At 39.2% G+C, this 19,679-nt stretch overlaps 1 protein-coding gene across 14 annotated transcripts in view; it reads left to right on the top strand.

Moving 5' to 3' along the window:
* Positions 1 to 19,679, top strand: part of ABLIM2 (actin binding LIM protein family member 2) — a 140,449-nt gene that overhangs the window by 62,779 nt on the left and 57,991 nt on the right. For all 14 annotated transcript variants that reach the window (XM_064653330.1, XM_064653329.1, XM_064653323.1 and 11 more), the window contains exons 5-6: positions 2,394 to 2,520; positions 4,553 to 4,646. In XM_064653330.1, coding sequence (XP_064509400.1) covers positions 2,394 to 2,520; positions 4,553 to 4,646 — 221 coding nt within the window. The remainder of the gene's footprint in view (positions 1 to 2,393; positions 2,521 to 4,552; positions 4,647 to 19,679) is intronic.

The following is a 19,679-nucleotide window of genomic DNA, read 5'->3' as shown; positions in this document are numbered from 1 at the left end:
GACACCCTGGTTGAACTGGAGAACTGAAAGTCCAGGATGGCTGGCTGTAGCTATGCTACATATTACATAAAACATATGACTTTCAAGCAAGCTTATTCAAAGAACAATTAGTACATTGACCCACCATTACACTGATTTTGTTCCTGTGTCAGAACTTCCTGATACGTACCATGTGTGCTGTTCATCAGCCTATTTATCTCGGTAATGCTTTCAGGGCATCTCTTGGGACTCACTGAGATCCCAACATCTCTGCCCCCTCTGACCATCCTTCTATTTTCATCCTCCCAATTTTGGTTCTGACCTCTTTTATGCGTTCCATTTGGAAGAGATGAAGAATGTGAGATACTTGCTTTTTGTCTGAGTCCTTGAATTTTTTATTATTATATAAGTACCTACCTACCTGGTTTGTTTCATTTTATAAAACACTAGCTCTGAAAACCTCTTGTGACAGTGTTGATGTTGAAAGAGTATTCAGAAAAGAATATCAACATGTAGCAGCCAATTGATGTGTTCTGCAGAGTTATTGGTTTAAATTAGTTGAGTCACCAAAGGATGCTGCTTCCAAGATGGAAAGAAAAGAATGTCGCATCAGTAGGCACTGTTGGCATAGAAACCACAATATTTGTTTGTAATTATCTGGAATTTAACAGCAGTTGGGAATAAAAAAGTAGCTCCAAAAATGCTGCATTTCTGTCCACCTAAGCTTAAACCAGATGAAAGGTGAATGACATCTGAGCACATGGTGTTTTATTCAGTTTATGAAATAAACCCTCAACCAGTGAGATTAAATTAGATTACCAGATGAATCCCCAGTGCAGGAGAGATCACAAGCAAATTTCTGATTGCAGTTAAACAATAGATACTACAGAATACTGCAGGGACTAAATCCAGGCACACACCCAAATGTTCTTTTTTATTAGCAAAACTCAAATGTTCTGATCTGTGGTGCACACGCTTTTGTGCTAGGCTAGATTCCACGTATTGGTGCTCTACAGGGTAACATTAGACACATTATTGCTCTCTTAATCCATTCCAAATCCACTAAAGGAAAATACGAACTATCCTTTATTGTTGTGCTCTCAGAAGTGAAAAATTTACAATTGCACTTACAGTGTCTCATTAGGGTCATGTAACCAACTAAATAGAATCTTAAATCAGAAAGTTTTTAAGAGGACTATTCAAATGTTTTAATGACATCCTGGGTTTGGATTTCTTTCTTAATAACTAGATAAATCTTTTTTAATGCTTTTGTGTATCTTTCTCTCCATGCCAGAGATTGTTATGTTTTGGGGTTTTTTTCTCTTCTGGCATCTCTAAATGATTGTCTTTTGGGGTTTGTCTTTTCTCTAGGAAATTTTTGGTATGCCTGAAAAATTTCTAAAAATACTGGGGTTTTTTCCACATAAAATGGAAGCTATCTTTTGGAGGATTACAAGGATTACTGAGATATTGATACTAGAATCAGTTTATCACTGGTACTTATCCCTATTTTTTCACATATTCTGACTATTTTAACATTTAGTAAGAAAACTATACATAGACAGGAAATCTGCAGAGTGAAGAGTAAATGAGTGATGGACCTTGTAAGCTATTAGAGGGTTGATTTAGGATATAGAGAACCAGATCCAAATCCTATGTCTACGTAACATCTCTAAACAGGGCACTTACTGGTAGACTGTTTGTGTGGAAACTGAGTGTAGATTTGGATTTTACTAGTTCAGTCAAAAGCATTCATTGTTACAAAAAAAGGCAACCAAGCCCCCCAAAAATCTTGTTCTCAATTACTTTTTCTGAGGAGCCTTATGTAAGTGAATTTCTCTAAATAATAAATATGTAGCCAGCCATCACTTTTACATATTAAAATGTCACTATTCTTCAGGAATTTGTAATACCTCTTAACTAATGGTGTGTTTTTCCTGTTTACAGGAAATTTCATATCAGAATTTCAGCTTGGATTTTTTAATGCTTGCTAAAAGAATTTTGGAATGATAAGTAAAGCTTGCAGAGCAGTAGGCAAAGTGTAATATGAAAAATCAATTATTTTTTTTAATCTAGGTATTTTTTATTTATTTTATTAGGCTGATTTGCCCAATAAATGCTTGAAAAATTGATTATCAACATTTCACATTTTAAACACAGTATAAATTAATTAAAATAAAGCCTGAGTCTCTAGGAAACTTAAGTCATCAGCTTTTTTCTTTGAATGATTCATGTCTTCTAGCAATGTGAGGGCATTATTAGGGCAGCAGCACTTGTCATCCCTCAGTGAGCAGTGTTAGAGCCCACGTGAGCTGTTACCAGGACACCGACAGATCCTTGTACTGCAGTAACCAGCACTGTTGCATGACCACTTAAAGTGTGTGATTCACTCATATTGGATTTTTCTCTTGCAGATTGTGGGGGTTGTGGCTCAGAAATAAAAAATGGGCAGTCCTTGGTTGCCTTGGACAAACATTGGCATTTGGGCTGTTTTAAGTGCAATACGTGTGGCAAGCTGCTGAATGCAGAGTACATCAGCAAGTAAGTTGAGGAGCATTTTCACCTGTTTTCATCATTCTTTTAATGCCAAATAATTAGTTTATCATTCTGTATCCTTTAGTTTTTATTTAGGTATATTTGGAGATATATAAGAGATTAGAGACTGTTGTCTAAATTATTATCTAAATTGTATTAAAAGCATAAAAAAATGAAATAAAGAAAAGTAGAATTTAAATTTATCCATTTAACTGGAATGGTACTTGACAAAGCATCTGTGCTATAGAAAATCAGTGGGTGGAGTATGTTTCAAAGCCCCATAGATACTCCCTTAGTCATCTATGACTTTGCTCTGGGCAATGCTGTAATGTGAACAAGCAGATACTGTCCTTTCCATGTGTTTTACATAAGCAGAAACGTTCATCAAAAGTTCATTAGGGATGTACATACCAAGCTTTTCTGCTGCTCCAGACCCTTGTGCTGTCAAATTTGGACTGAACGTGATGACAGCACTGAGAAACAGCACAAAGCACGCACACAGACCAAGTCCCATGTCAACACTCTCATCAGGCTGGTGAGATACAGGGCTTTCACTGGCCAAGGCACCTGGGATTAATTTCTGCTTCAGAGAAGTGTGTTGATATGTTGAAATTTTCTTAAACAACAAAGTAACTCAATCACCAGTGCCCAGAGATGGTGGAGTTTCATAGCCCATGTCCCACTGACTTTCAACAATTCTTTGGATTTAGATTAATACAAGTATAACATTTAATTTCACAGCTTGCACTGGAGAAACAATATTTATGAAAAGGGTGTTCTTAAACAAGGTTTTGCATTAACTCAAAAGTTGTGCTACTCTGCTGCATTTTGGTACAGTCCTTTTTTGGCTTGTTATTTAATAATAAAACCTCCATAAATTGTAAAGACATAGTTGTTGTGAAATCCTCTTTTTAAAAAAGCTAAATGCCAAACAAAATAACTCATGAGAAGAAACATCCTGGCTTCAATTAATTCAATTAATTATTGTGGTAACTTATAAGTTAGTCTCTAAGCAATCCAACTTGTATGCTATAAAATTAATTTCTATGCTTCTCCAGGGAAATGTTTGATAAAATTATTCCTCGGCTAATAAATCTGTCTGATCATGGGCTGTTTTAACATAACAAACTGAACATATTTAACTATATTTAACTTGCACTTTGAAACAGGAGAAGAGTCTGCAGTTTCTGTTAGAGCAGTTTGTTTTCATTCATCAGTTTAATGGTCTACATGTAAAATTTTGTAAAATTATAAAATCTAAATTTAACAGGTTCTCTTCAGAGCAATAATCCAAGTGTTCCAGTTCTGACATTTTAGAAAGGCTGACTCCAGTTTTTATTCTTCATATCTTTAAGTTGTGCATTATCTTAACTCACTCGTGGGGGTGAACTAGCTGGTCACATCATGTGTGAACACACTGCAACATCTCTTCTGCTGCTCCAGCTGAATTCTTGTAGTCATAGTTGGCTCTTATGGACCAGGTTCCCGAAATGGTTAATCCATGCCTGTCTTTAAGCAAGTCCAGTCAAGAATGTCAGTACACTTAAATGTTAACCAAAACTTGGTTTACAGACAAGACAGTTGAGAAATTACTCTGCTCAGTCTCAGCTAAAGGATTAGATAATATATGTATCAGATGATTGGATGAATTAGATGGCAAGTAAAGAGGGAAAGAATAATATGTAGAAATAACTATTTTTTCCAAAGAGGGGGAGACACATGGAAGACATTAATGGGTAACAATATTAAACAGATGGTGTGAGGGTTTCAGAGACCAAGTATCATTACAGGGAGGGAGGCAATGGCTGAATTCAGCAACAAGCAGGAAAGTAGGATCATGGTAGATTCTAAAGGGCCAAAAGAGTTTATTAACTGTTCAGTTCTTTACAAAATTAGTATAAATGAGTATTTGGTAGGCAGGAAAGTCCATTAATACCCTATGAAGTGTTGAAGCATTAACAGATTTTAGATGTGTAATCTCCTGGTGAACTGTAAGCCTACATAAAGCAACTTCTGTTGGCCTGTTGTTCTTCCCTAGGGATGGTGTTCCATACTGCGAAACAGACTATCATGCCAAGTTTGGTATCAGATGTGACAACTGTGAAAAGTATATCACGGGAAGAGTGCTTGAGGTAAGGAGAAACTGTCATTCAAGGACACCTCAAAGTGTACAAAAAGACTTGCTCTTTTGGGTGTAGTCCTGTGCTCACAAATGAGTGTTCATGCAGCAGCTTAATGTTACTTTCATAATACCAGGATCTTCTATAATTTTTTTTTGTTTGTTTGTTTCTTCTGTTAATGATTTGATAATACACAGACTCCCTAAATGGATATTTGTGGTACTGGAGAATGTTCAGGCAGCAGAAGTAATAAGTGAATGTGTTATCAGGCACATTTTAATACTTGCACTAAATTCACTTGTAATTTCTGCTTTTTGGTTCTGTTTTATGTTCCCCAAAGATAGGATGAAGCTGTTGAAAAGTAAGATGAATAATTTGAAGTGTATTTTTGCACTCAAAAAGGAGCTGTGTTGCAGGGATTTCCTTTAGTTTGTTGTTCTAAGAAGCAGGAGGTTGTTTAGCGTAGGTGCATGTTTATGAATTATGCAGAAATTTCCATAAAACTGACCCAGGGTCAGAAATTAATATATTGCTTTGATCTGAATAGAATCTATCCTTGGATCTAAGTGTATTGTTATTTTATCAATGTCTTTGATTATCCACTTTTTCTTTCTGCTTTTCCCTGTATCTTGTGAAATCTTAACAGTACTAAAGTTAGGAAGAGGTTCTCCAGGTTGCTCAGTTCACTCCTTTCTCTTTCTCACTTAAGAAAGCCTGGAGAAGACTCAAGGGACTTCCACCATAGAAAGATCTGCTAGGAGTTGTACAAAGACTTAACTATTCAAGTGGTGGACAATTATAGCTGGGAAGGAACCGAGGAGCAAGTGTCCATACTAGCTGAGAATCCATATTAGATGGGATGATATGGTATTAGCGTTAGGCTTGGGAGGCTCTTCCTTTTTCAGAAGTTTTTACAGACAGAAAACAAACTTCTAATAAGAGTATAAAGACAGATTTCTCACTTTTTGCAGATGATTGTCTCAAGTGGGAGAGGCAAAACAAAAGACACAATGAAAGGTAGTAAGAGGGGGTGAGCTTTGAAGGTGAAGGTAACTAAGAGAGAGATGAGTGCAGAGAAAAGAGTCAAAACTACAGCAAAGTTGAGGTGCACTTATTGCAGTTTACAAGGAGCGATAAATACTGAGATGGGAGAAGAACAGAAGAGAAGCTTCAGTTTATTTACTGACTCTTGGCTTCACAATATTGTGTGTTTCTGTCCTGGTTCTTACCTTGAAATATCTGTGAAAAAATACTCTTTTTATTTGGTAATATTTTACCCACAGTATGGTTAAACAATAGCATGTGATGTGATGTGATTGAGAACGGTGTCCTTACTGTCTCTGTGGATGATAAAAAGGAAAAGAAAGTTCTGCATAGTGACAGTACTGAGTTGGATGTGTGGGACCTGGGAGCAGGTGTGGTAGTTGTTTCTTCTGACTGCTTGGTAAGAGTGTACTGAACAGAAGAAGAGTTCCTTGTTTTTATTGTAGATAGACTGTAACAAACTTGAGAAAAGTTAATTCTTTAAAGCTGTGGTAGGAATTTTACCATAACTGATTACATATGTCACTGTAGTTCTGGGTGATGTTTTTCGTTTGTGTGTATGTGTCCCTTTCTTCTCCCCTCTCCAGTGTTGCTCTGATGACAGCACTGTAACGCTGATTCTCATCTGACTTTGGTACTGGTTCAGGCTGGGAGCTACTTTGATTGGTCTGTGGCATTTAACTTTGTTAAAAATATTGATAGAAGATTCTGAAACCTTTTTTTTTATAAAAAAAGGATGCGGAGAAAGGACTTTGACAAGGCAGAGAAGTGTCAGATAGTGTCACTATGAAACAGGAAAGATAGGGTGAAATTAGTATGAAGCAGGCAATGGATTTGAAGAGTTAAAATGATATTTAATGTCTGGAGACTTGTTAGAACTTGGACATTTTATGGTCTGTAAACTTTTTTTCATAGGATTGTACACAATTTTTTGTTTTGTGTGCAACAAATCTAATGAAGCTCTGAATATAAGTGCACATGGTATGTCCTAGCATTCTGCTGTCACAAAAGGTCCTGTTCCTCATGACGTCTCCCAAAATACTTACTCTCATCCACTCTGTTTTCCTATGACATATCTCAAGATATGTATTTTTTTACATTCCCACTGCCTGTTTACAAGAGGTGACATGCATTGTGAGCCTTCTTCCGTGGTGATCAGCGTGTGATTTCCATGAGTCTTTGGAATGCCTTAAGGGATCACTTAAAATGGCCTTTGAGTTTCAGTGTTGACCATGGAGAGCAGCTGGATGAGGAGGTAACACACACACCTCATTTCATTAGGAAGGTAGACAAAAAGTCATGGCCTGAGCAAACAAATGTGAGAGAACACAGAGAGCGTATCTGTAGCTAATGTGGTTAAGTCATTTGTTGTTTGTCTGCAACAGATGGAATTGGGGCTGATCTCTTCCGTCTGTCTGGTATTGGTATAGAACTTGATGTGTGTTTGTCACCAGCAGGCTAGTTGATGTGTTTGTATATCTCCTGGTCAGGAGGACAGAAAAAAATACGAAGTAGCCATGGCTGGTTTTCGTAGTAGGACATTTTCTTTGTGGAATTGTCTTGAATCCTGAAACATTTTTCAAAACGTCAGTATTTCTTTTTACCATCTTGAATATTATGTGGAGTACACAGAAATAATAGGGCAAATTGCTATTAATGTAGGGGGAGTTCTTGACAGCAGTAGTTATTAGGCAGAGGAATAGTCTCCCAAGGGAACTGCTGGAAGCTGTCACTTAGAAAGTCTTATAACAAGATTGGACAAGGCACTGGAAAATCTGTGATAGGGAACAGTCCTGCAATGACAAAGGGAGGGACTCTATGACCTAATAGGATTTTTTCCATCTCTGATTTCTGTGATAATGTCAGGAGGACAGCTGCTTCCACAATTATTCTGTGCCCAGAAATGATAATATTGTCTCCCTTTCCAACACTTGGTTTTTTTAAGTGTTTGTTCAGCAGAGAGGAAGGGAGAGTCAACTAGTGTGAGTTACTGATAAGTTATAAAAGTATGGCTGTTTTTGTAGGTTGTCAGCCAAATACAATGATGACTTAGTTACTTAAATTCTTCTTTCAGCCCATTTTCTGGGGGCCAGATTCATTCCATCTAGTAAATTGGCTTAAACACAGGATAACTTTGTTTATAATTCCTTTCTTGTTTCTCTCTTCTCCTCCAATCCACCTTGGCTTGCCCTCAGTCTCCCAGGGAACTTGTACTGGAAAAGCTATGAAAGGGGCTGAGCAATTCATTTATGGAGATGATAAATTCTTCTATTGCTTTTAGAAGTAACAGTTTTGCTGTTTTTACAAAAAAACCTGCCCACAAGTGCATTTATGGGCAAGGTTTGCTTTGCTTGTGAAGCATACAGAGCACTCTTAAATGCAATATCCGTTCTCCCCTAGAAATTGCTCTGTTTTGCCCCTGACCGTATGTATTGATAAACCTGCCAGCTTAAGTGTGGACCAAGAGGTCACTGGAGTTTACTTTAATAGTTTGACTTAAAGTGCAGTATGAGTAAAAAAAGGTTTATTTCAATGCTTATGCTATATCTCTGTTGCCAATTCTGCAATAGTTAAGATCATGCAATAACACAGAAAGTAAACACATTTTAAAATAACAAGCCACTGATTTTTATAACCAGCCATTTCCCTTTTGTCATGTTGCAATATATTTCTCTGCATCTAACACTAAAAATATTTTCCCCCTTTTTTCTATCACAAGCAGTTATTTATTAGTTAAAATCTCATAGAAATAGACAAGTGTTATTGCCTTTTTCTTTAATACACCGTACTTCTTGTGATAATTCAGTGCCTGATGCGAACTCCTTTCAATCAAGAAAACACTTTCCATTTATTTCCTCATTTTTAATCTAGCTATACTTTGCTTGGAGGAGGCAGAGATGTGTTGCCTACCTCCTGGTTCTTCCCACACAGCAGACTGTGCAGAGGTTTGGAAGGCTGTTATTTTCTCCCCTTTAATTGATGAACTCGAAGGAGAATTTATAGAGAATAGTGTTAGTTCCTTTCGACTTTTATTTTGCAAAACTGAATGAACCAAGTTCTCCTCTGCTCATAAAATCAGCTCCAGGTTTTCTGATGATGCCAGTGGACCTTTTCACTGTTGATTCCTCACTGGAACCACTGTCTCTCAGCATGGATGAAGATTGTACTCCAGACAGTGCCTCACCACTGCCTTGTGCGGTGATAGCAATCCCTTCCACTGTTTCTGAAGACAGACTTTCCTTGGTGTACCTCACACTGATGTGATTTTTTGCCTGTGACTTTGTTAACATTGACAGCCCATAACAAGATTATTACTTGGGAGATTTTCTCTTCATCTGCTATGTCAGCTGGTGGTTTCCTACATTGTTAGAGGAAGCCTCCATATCCAAAAATAGCCTCCTGGGGATGTTTTGATGGCAAACACAATATAGGCTGTGAAGGGGGTCGTGATTGCTTGGCTAGGCAACTGCATCCCAGTGATGGCCAAGCTGAGCTGCCTTGTATCATCCAGCCACTGCCAACTGCACTAGAAGCCAATGGATAAGCTGAATCTCCATCACTGCTAGCTGGTGTTTTTAATTTCATGTGAATAAAAGTTGACAGTGTAGCACATTGGAAGTTTTAGAACGACTTTTGGAAATGCCTCCGGGGCTTATTTATATGCAACCAAGCTGCTTCTGTAAGCTCTGACAGGTACTTTCAGCACTTGACTTTTGTCTACAACTGTCCTGTGATTTCCAGCTACATGACTGTGGTGTAAAAGTATCTTACAAGTGCTGGTGAAAAGGGCTCTATCACTTACAGCAGTTGGACCCATCTTTATGTTTAGTATCTGACATCCTGACATGGCAGCATGGCACTCAGTTTATGTGGAGGAAGAAAGGGTTAACATTTTACTGGTTTACATGTATGTGTAAATGTCTAGAAAGACATAATCAATGTATGTTTTTAAAATCTATTAATCAAAGCCACATGTTATTTTGAAATAAGGGAACAAATGCAGTAGGCACTAGGAATGTCAGTACTAGAAATGTCAGTAATTTATATGTCAATTAAATGCCACTTATACCTCAGTGACTTATTAATTAAATCATGAATCTTGATTTTTGTAGTTTGTTGTTTGCTTTGCCCTGGAATTGAGCTGCTTTTGTTTGCAGCCACATCTACTTTGTAAATAGATTGCCTTTCCCTTTACAAAAGTCTCAGTATAGCAGAGAGACGAGACTAATTCTATACAGCAGGGAGTACAAATTTCTGCCTGCAGTATGGAAGAATGGTTTATTCTGAAAGGTCTGTTACCCTGCTGTTTCATTAACAACAAAACCTACTGATGTGTGAAAGGTACTTGAGCAGCTTATTACATAGGCATTAATACTGAAACATGCAATAAAAGCGGGTCTGTGTGCACGAATGAAGGGTTCCCTGTAGCCTGGGCAGCCCTGTGAAGGCTGTCAGAGCAGCAAAAGCATCCACGAGTCAGTACTATCTTCGGTTAGAAACTGCTCTCTACGCAAGTTTTCCCCCTTCAGCGGAGAAGAAAGAAAACAGTTGGAAAAGATACATCTATATAAATCAGCATTAGCTTTTGCAAAAGGAGACCATCTAAGGTAGGAAACGTTAATTAGTCCTTGCGATACTTAGTGAGATGCACTATAGAAAGTGAGATGCACTATTCAATGCATGCTGAGACGCAAAGCATTTTGCAGCTTGGGAATGGTCTCTGTTTTGGTGCCACTTGCATTCAGCTGGAACTGCTGGTTTGCAAAGACAGGTTAAACATCAGTGCGTAATATCTGAACTTGGCTGGGTGTTAATTGACAATTGACTTAGACTTTCTGCTTTAAAGCAGACATCATTAAAAATACTATCAGCAAGCAAATAAATAGCAATACAAATGTTTTTTATCTTAGTTTTTACCCTTTTATGGAGTCCAATTGTATTGTTTTAGATGCATTTACCTCATCTTTCTCCCACTTTCATCCTTTCCCTTTTTCAGCCACCTTTTCTCTCTAGGAAGAGATAGAAAGATACACCTATCCATATTTATTATCTGAACTGTTAAAAACTCACAATTTTTAATGTCAGGAAAAAACTATATATTACAACAAACTCCGTATAGTTTTTACCCTGTAATAATTTGTTAGGCTTATTGAAGAAGAGCACTGAGTAGCATTTATGTGTAAATAGCATTTGATGATAGCTTAAGACTGTTACATTTTTACCAAAGTAAGGGATTCTGTAAACTATTTCTGAATAACATAGAGAAGTTCAGAAACTGAGGGAAACTAGTTGATAGAGAAGAAAGAATTACTATTGCAAGTTTTGAGGTTTTGTTGTTTGGTTTTTTCTTCTTTTCTGTTTTTCAGTTGCTTACTTGCTTTTCTGTTGAGGATTTCTCTCACATGTTTGGGAAAGTCCCCAGTAGTGCTGCTGTGCATTTGTGCCTGTGTGGGTTTGTATGTGTTAGAATTTTAGTGCATAGTTTGATTCTTGAGCCTGGCAAACACTTGTGGTGTCCACTGCCTTTTCTACTTATACAAAAATGTAGTACCACTTAACTATCTGAAAATTTCTTAATTGCTTAATTAAAGGATCAAAGGAGTGATTCCTGTAGTCACTGTGATACCTTCTGAGCCTCACATGCAGCACACAGTATGGCAGTTACAATGCCTCTCTAAGCAATGTGTTGCTGTGGTGATGCATTAATATATAGTACTATTTGCCAGCATTTCGGTATTTTGACAGTGTGAAACATTGCCCTTTATGGATGTCTACAGTTCCTCATCCAATTACTTTGCATAATCTCTCATTTCTGGTGGTCTCCTGACTCATATCGGGGTGTGCTGCAGTTGTAGGACCACTGCTGTGCAGAGCCCTTGTGCCTCGCTGTGATCCAGCCAGCACCAGAAGCGCCTGCCTCCAGCTCTCTCCCGTAACCATGACAGTGGTGCAGCAGTAAGTGCACTCAGAGACAATTGGCTTTGTTGATGAAGTATCTTCAGGATGCTCTGGCCCATGTGAGAACAGTTCAGCTTGTCTGCTAATAGCAGGAAAGCAGCCTGTGACTCATTTCTTACGTCTTAGATTTTTCATCCTTTACTAACCTTCAGTATTGTTTGTGCTTTTTTGAATTTCCCCCAAAGTAAGAACTTCTGAGTGGTACCTTGAACTAGAAATATGTGAATGAGCCTGAAAGTAGCAACTTCCTAAGGATTATTAATGTCAGCTCCGCATATGTCCCAGCTAAATTTGGTGATCCAGATAGCAGTCATTATTCAGGCACAGACTAAGAGACAGCTTCTGATCTCAGATGTTTACAGCCCAGGTCACCATGTCCAGTGTGCAAAGAGCTGTTCTGGCTTCATCTCATAAATTGTGCTGCCTCTCCAGGGCTGTTGGGTGTTGGTTGCAAATTCATTCTTCTAATCTGAAATGGGTGGGCTAAATGCACAGCTGCGAAGTTGAATATGAAGGGGAATATGTCTGCAAGTCACCTTTCTCCTTCTTTATTCCCTTGCCCCTGTCAAGGGATGGCATATGCAACAGCCAGCTGCAGCTTGTCTTGGCCTCTAAGGGAGTTTTAAGGAGTGGGAGAGCAAAGTGGAAAAGAAATTAAGGAGATTGTTGAGCCAAAGGAAAACAGAAGCCTCTTCCAGTCTCAGTGGGTGGCAAGAAAAATTGGAAAGCTGAGAAGAAAAAGACAAAAGGGACTGATCACTCACTCCGTAACAAAAACAACTGAGTGCAAAATCAGTGGTTTTAGGCATGACAGACCATTTTGGTTTACAAGAACATGTACCAAATACTGTAGAAAAAATGTGCTGTTGGCCTTTTCCAGATCTTACTTGACTGCAGCAGGGTTGAATTTTCTCCCAAGCCAGAACTTGTTTGCAGATGTCACAGAATGAGATTACAGTTATAATAGTGCTATTTTTCTATTATTTATTTTTCCCTAATTATTCATTTTATGGTTTTTAATTATATGTTATTTATTTTCTCCCACAAGCATTAGAAACAACTTCTTCTGAGAGTCCAGTATATAGTAAATTGTCGTTCTGAGATAAATGTTCCTGTTGTTACATCTGATTGCACTTTATACCTGGAAGAATAAAGAGTGTGTGGGAAGCAGTAGAAAATGACTCAAATGTGGGTGGGAATTCTCAAGGCTCTGTGAAGTACAGCAGGATGAGCCAGAACCAAGACAACATGAAATAACTGTACATGTGAGATTGCTAAAGCTCTAAGTAATGCTGCAGGTGCATGTAGTGAACATTTCACATGACCGTTTCTTGGCATCTAGTAGGATGATAACTGAATCCAGTAAGAGAGAAGATGAGGAGAATGATTGATAGAAAACATTACATTGCATTTACAGTGCTGTAAATCCTGTTGAAAATGGTTCATTTGCCCTGGCATGCTGTTGAAGTGACTCACTGGTGAGTCAGGTCCACTGTGACTAAGAGAATTAGCAAGAGTTTTCCTCCACAGAATTCTTTGTCTTTTGGCTCTCACACTTTTTTCTCCTTGACACTGTTGTATGACTTAAACAATAGATATTTTGCCAAATACTGCTGCCTTGATAATGTTGCCTGTCCCTTCAAACCCAGTAGATGATATGACATCTGTTTACTAACTTTACCATTATTGTATACAACTATTACTGAGTAATTCTTCGAATCCATCTGTTCCATGTGCAAAACTCTGGCTTTGCTAGAAATGTGAATGGACAATTTATGTGATTACACACAAAGGCCAGTATAGTCCACATAATGTATCACTGTGTGAATGCTGTGGCAGAGTTATGAATGTGTGTCCGCTGAACAACACTTGACGGCGTGGTGCTGTGCACCTTCTTCATGGTACTCTTGAGATACAGGCAGAAGGACAAACACCTGAGCCCTAGATTTTACACAGCCTTTTGGATTAAACTCATGTTGTACAATCCCATGTTGAAGTGCTGACCAAGAGCAGGAGGTTTGTATTACCGGGTGGGAATAAGCAAGAAAAACCTCCAATTGGGTTTGCCTAATTGGTGGAATAACTTGATAGGAAAACTTTCTGTGCCAGTTCTGTGCTGTTAGGTCAGAGAGTTATTAAATAGTAACTAATGTAGTTGTGGGAACAGGAGGTAAAACCTTAGCTTGGCCAAAGTCAGGCATTTGCTTACAGTAATTGTGAATTTGCCTTCATAAATCAATGCAGTGACTGATTGGGCTATTTAAAATCAAAATACTGTATCTCATTCAAGAACTTTATTAAATTTCATAAAGATAAGTATCTGGAGTTTCTTTTTATACCTGTGTTTCATTATCAGTTTCCTGTACATTTCTGGCTCCTAATAAAAAGCACAGTTCATTCACATAATGGTTTAATATCCCAGTAAAAACAAATCATTTGGGGAATGAATTAAGAGGTATAAACAGGATGAATTAAATATCCACTAAAGGAGTTTAGTGGTTTTCCACATTTTTTGAAGTATATACTTTGAAAAAAAAAATTCCCAGTGAAAGTAGATGCTTCTCAATATTGGATTTAAATGACAGATAATGAAGCAGATGTGAAATGATGGATAATGGGACTGGAACAGATTCTTAAGGAAGTCATCCATAGAGCACCAAAGGTGGCAGTCCCCAGGAGCAAGAAATCAGACAAGGAAGGCAAGAGACCAGCATGGCTTAGTAGGGAACTGCTGGTCAAACTAGAGGGAAAGAAGGAAACGCATGGACAGTTGAAGCTAGGACAGGTGACCTGGGAAGAGAGGAAGTTTGGTTGTGTAGGGATGAGTGAGGAAGGCAGAGGCAAAGCTGGAACTGGAGCTGTCAAGGGATGCAAAGCAGAGCAGGAAGGATTTCTACAGGTATGTTAACCAGAAAGGGAAGGTCAAAGAAAGTATACCCCCACCCCCCTGGATAAACAATGCAGCAGATGAGGAAGAAGGCTGATGTACTCAACAACTTTCTTGCCTCAGTATTCAATGGCAACCTCTCTTCCCACACCTCTTCAGTGGATGGACAGCAGATGGGGACTGGGGTAGCAAAATACTTCCCACTGTAAGTAAATATCCAGTTCATGACCACCTGAGGAACCAGAATGTGCATAAGTCTATGGGACCCAATGAGATGCATCCCAGAGTTCTGAGGGAATTGGCTGATGCAGTTGCCAAGCCACTCTCCATGATATTTGAAAAGTTGTGGCAGTCAGGTGAAGTTCCAAGTGACTGAAAAAAGAGAAACATTGTACCTGTCTTTAAAAAGGACAGAAAAGAGTTCCCTGGGAACTGCTGACCTGTCAGCCTCACCTCTGTGCCTGGGAAGATCATGGAACAGGTCCTCCTAGCAGCTGTGCTAAGGCACATGGAAGTCAAGGAGGTGATTTCAGATAGCCAACATGACTTCACAAGGAGAAAGTCCTGCCTGATCAACCTGGTGGCCTTCCACAGTGGAGTGACTACATCAGTGGACAAGGGAAGGGCTACAGAAGTCCTTTATTCTGGATTTCTGTAAAGTCTTTGACATGGTCCCCCACAACAACATTCTCTCTAAATTGGAGAGAGGTGGATTTGATGGGTGGATAAGGAATTGGTTGGAGGTCACATTCAGAGGGTAGCGGTCAACAGCTCAGAGTCCCGATGGATGTCTGAGACAAGTGGTGTCCCTCAGGGGTCTGTATTGGGACAAGTGTTATTTAATATCTTCATTAATGACATACGCAGAGGGATTCAGTGCACCCTCAGCAGATTTGCAGATGACACCATGTTGAGTGGTGCTGTTGACACACCTGAAGGAGGGGACCTGGATAAGCTCAAGAAGTAGGTCCCTGGGAGTCTCGTGAGGTTTGACAAGACTAAGTGCAAGATGCTACATCTGGGTTGGGGCAGCCCCCAGTATCAACAGAGGCTGGGGGTGAACAGATCAAGTGCAGCCCTGCCGAGAAGGACTTGGGGATGCTGGTGAATGAGAGGATGGACATGAGCCAGCCATGTGTTTTTGCAGCCCAGAAAGCCAGTTGTGTCCTGGACTGCATCCAAAGCAGCGTGGGCAGCAGGTTGAGGGAGGGGATTCTGCCCCTCTACTCCACTCTCATGAGACCCCGCCTGGAGTGCTGCATCCAGGTCTGGGGGCCCCAGCACAGGAAGGATATTGACCTGTTGGAGCAAGTCGAGAGGAGGACCAAGATGATCAGATGGATGGAGCACCTCTTCTACAAGGAAAGGCTGAGAGTGTTGGGGTTGTTCAGCCTGGAAAAGAGAAGGCTTAGGGGTGACCTGATTGTGGCCTTCCAGTACCTTAAGGGAATCTACAAGAAACATGGAGAAGGACTTACTACAAGAGCATGTAGTGACAGGACAAGGGGTAATGGTTTTAAACTGAGAGTAGATTTAGATTAGATTTTAGGAATAAATTTGTTACTGTGAAGATGATGAGGCACTGGAACAGGTTTCCCAAGGAGTTGTGAATACACCGTTCCTGGAAGTGTTTAAGGCCAGGTTAGATGGGCATCTGAGCAACCTGGTCTAGTGGAAAGTGTCCCTGCTTATGACAGGGTTTGGAACTTGATGATCCGCAAGGTTCCTTGAACCTAAACCATTCTATGATTCTATGAACTTCTATTACCCAGGGTTAACATGTTTTTATCCCCAGATCTACTGATATGAATCTGTGGACATTAGCTGAAAGTGGTAGCAAGTTCATTTATCAAGAAGTTATATGTTATGCTCTGTTTTAGTATGATGTATATATATCGAACACATTTTGATTTATTGTAATTTCTGAATTAAATTATCAGTGCTTGGAAAATGCATATGGGGTATGGTGGTCAGTTGGCTAAACCAGGCACCAGTGTGCCCTGGCAGCAATGAAGGCCACCAGCCTAAGAGAGCAATTTCAATAGGAGCACAACCAGTAGATTGAAAATATCCTTTTTTTATTTGGCATTTGTTAGAATACAGGTAGGATAGTGCCTCCAGCTTTGTGCCCTCCTGTACCAAAAGATGCTGATTAACTGAAGTGAGTTTGGTGGAGAACCACCATGATAGTTGAGGGGCCGGAGCATATATCCTGTGAGTAGATGCTCAGGGAGTTGAACTTGTTCAGCCTAGGGAAGTGATGGCTTTAGTGGGACCTGATAGCAGTGCTCTCATAATTATGAGGAGGCCCCGAAGGGTGTGGAGACAAGGTCCCTGCTGAGGCACATAGTGGGATAGCAGGAGGCAGTTGTCATATATTTAAAGAAGGGAAGTTCTGACAGGATAAAAAGAAAAAAAATCATTGTCAGAATAGCTACTAAGCATTGGAGCAATATTCTCAGAGGTAGTGCAGTCTCCATCCTTGGAGATTTTCAGTATTCAACTGGACAAATTCCTGAGCAGACTGATCTGAATTGAACATCAACCCTGCTTTGAGCAGGCAGTTAGATTAGATGACCTTCTGAGGTCCTTCCCAACCCAAATTGTTTTATCATTCTGTGGTGCACTTGCAACTTCCTTGCTTTAAACTGAATTATAATTTCTACTCTTATCTGTACTACAAGGTAAGAGTACAAGGTTCACGTGAGGGAATCTCAGTGCCCTTTATTGGATGAGTGGGAATGTCCACATGAATGGAAATTACTCAGGAAGTTGAAACAAAATATAGAAAAGAGAATAATTTATTGTCTAATTAAAGTCTTAAACTTGTACCCATCCCTACAGTGTTTAAGTATTTTTTCCCCTTCCCATCCCAAACAAATAGTAACTCTCCTCTGCTTAAACAGCAGCAGTCAAGTCATATGTCTTTTTTAAGACCTTTAATCCTTCATTTCAGATTGAGAAGCTGCCTGTTACAGAGGCTTATTGATTGTTGGTGGGGTTGTGCTTTATTCTGTTTCCCTTTGCTTGAACAGGTGGTTGTCTGGTGATGACACAACTCTCCAACAAATTTGTTCCGTGTGAAAAGCTTTTAACTAAGAATGCTTTATTCCCACAGTCTTCTGTGGGCTTTGTTTCTGGGTCATGCAGCTGCACCATGCCTTGGCATACCCCCGGCTCAGTGTTTTGTAGGCTGTTTTCCATTGTGTCTGTTCAGGATAGGATACAGTTAGAACTTCATTTGGAGATTTTGGAGCATGAGGTTGGCAGGATTTGGACCTACCTCAACAGATAACACTTAGTGGTAATAATGCACTATTACAGCAACTATATTGTCTTATACACTTAAAATGGAAAATATACTTTGATATGACTGAATGATTCCAGCCGTCTAACCTTTTCTCACTTCCACAAACTCTTTACTCCCAGCAATAGACATCAGGTACCACTATACATTTCTATAAAAGAATAGATTTTTTTTTTTAATTGTTACTACTTTTTATTTTCTCAGGAAAGAGTTTACTGATAACTTTTCTTTCTCAGGAAAAGAACCAGATAGTTATGAGTTTATTTAACATGTTACATGATTTTATGTACTTTTATCTTCCCTTTACTAACTACTTTATTGAGTAATGCAGTGAGGTAGGATGTACTTAGGCTCAGTGATGAGAGAGTTGTCAGAAATCTTGAGTCTTCTTTCCAGGACTCAGCTCACTCTCTGAGCTTTAGGCTACTCTGGTTTAATCCCTCATGTGTCAATCCATAAGCAGTTGCCACTCATCAACTGCAATAAAAAATTCCATCAATCACACTCCTAGAAATGGCCAGAGAGAGGTCAGACAAGCAGTGTTATTATGATAGAGTTACAATTATTATGCATATCATCCTTTATATATTCTACCACTTCATCAATTCTTGCAGCCATGGCCAGAGAATGAGCAGAGGTTTTCGCTGAGCTGTCTGCAATAATGTAGTGTATTTTTCCCTAGTGATGACAGCTAATTTAAAACTCAACCTTAACTAGTTAAGGTTATTCCTTTTGGTATGAGTTACTCTGTTTTTGCTAGCATTGCACATTTTCCAGGCCTGGTGATCATACTGCTCTGAAGACTTTTGGATAACACCCCTTACCGTCTTCAAATTGTTCTTTGAATGATGTGATTCACATTTGTCACATCGGGTTTATTCTTGTTTTATCTAGTTCAAGCACTCAGGTTATGAGAAATGAAAAAAGGCAGTTGTATGTACTTAGTTGCAGAGCTTTTTGGTCCTGTTTTAAGTGGAGCATCATGAGTTTGTCTGTCGATGTGCTATGGGACAGGTGACAACACTGGTGGTCCCCATGCTCAGGGCATGGACTGTGGAGATCTTGGCTCTCCTGGGAGAACATTCCTTACACTGCCTTGATAATGATAATGATCTAGCCCAGAAGTCTGCCTACTCTGCAGGGGAGACTTCACATTCAAAGAGGTCTCTCATATGTAAAGGGAAAGAAGTAATTCATAATACTTTATCTCAGACTGTTGAGGAGTGTTTTGGCTCCACCTTTAAATTGCGCAGTAAGACTGCAACTCCATGATTGTGGAGAGCTGGTGCAGAGTCAGTTGAAGAGAAATTAAATTGTTGGTAATGTACTGTGTTGCTAAGGGCATGCTTTGCTATTAGGTTTGAGGAAATCTCAGTTGAGAATTAATCTTCAAATTGATCTTCATAATAATACTGTTTTCACATGTGGATGCCTGGGCACAAAGGCTTGCTGCAGTCTTGAAGCAAATGTAGGACATTGAGAAGGTTTCTTACAATCTACAGCTTGAGCCATAGGAGATCTTTCAGAGAGGAGTGTGGCTTCTTCTGTGCTATGTGTGTGATGGTATTTTATTAAACACTGAGACAACAATCTGTTAAACTAAGCAATCAAACTGTGCAAAGAAGAAGTAACCATATGGTTAGAAACTTGTTTGCTGCATTGAATTACCTCACATAAATATAACCAGGAAAAGAAAAAATAATGAGGCCATTATTACAACTAAACTGCAAACATAAAACAGTTGCTGCCCTAAGTTTATAAGATGTCTGGGTTCTGCTGGAACTGATTGTTCATCCATGAGGTGAAGCCTCTGAAATTGAAGAGAAAGGAGAAAGGGGCATTGATGAAA

Source organism: Pseudopipra pipra, chromosome 4 (assembly GCF_036250125.1).
Source record: "Pseudopipra pipra isolate bDixPip1 chromosome 4, bDixPip1.hap1, whole genome shotgun sequence".
Taxonomy (NCBI): Eukaryota; Metazoa; Chordata; class Aves; order Passeriformes; family Pipridae; genus Pseudopipra; species Pseudopipra pipra.
This window is presented reverse-complemented; position numbering and strand designations above follow the sequence as displayed.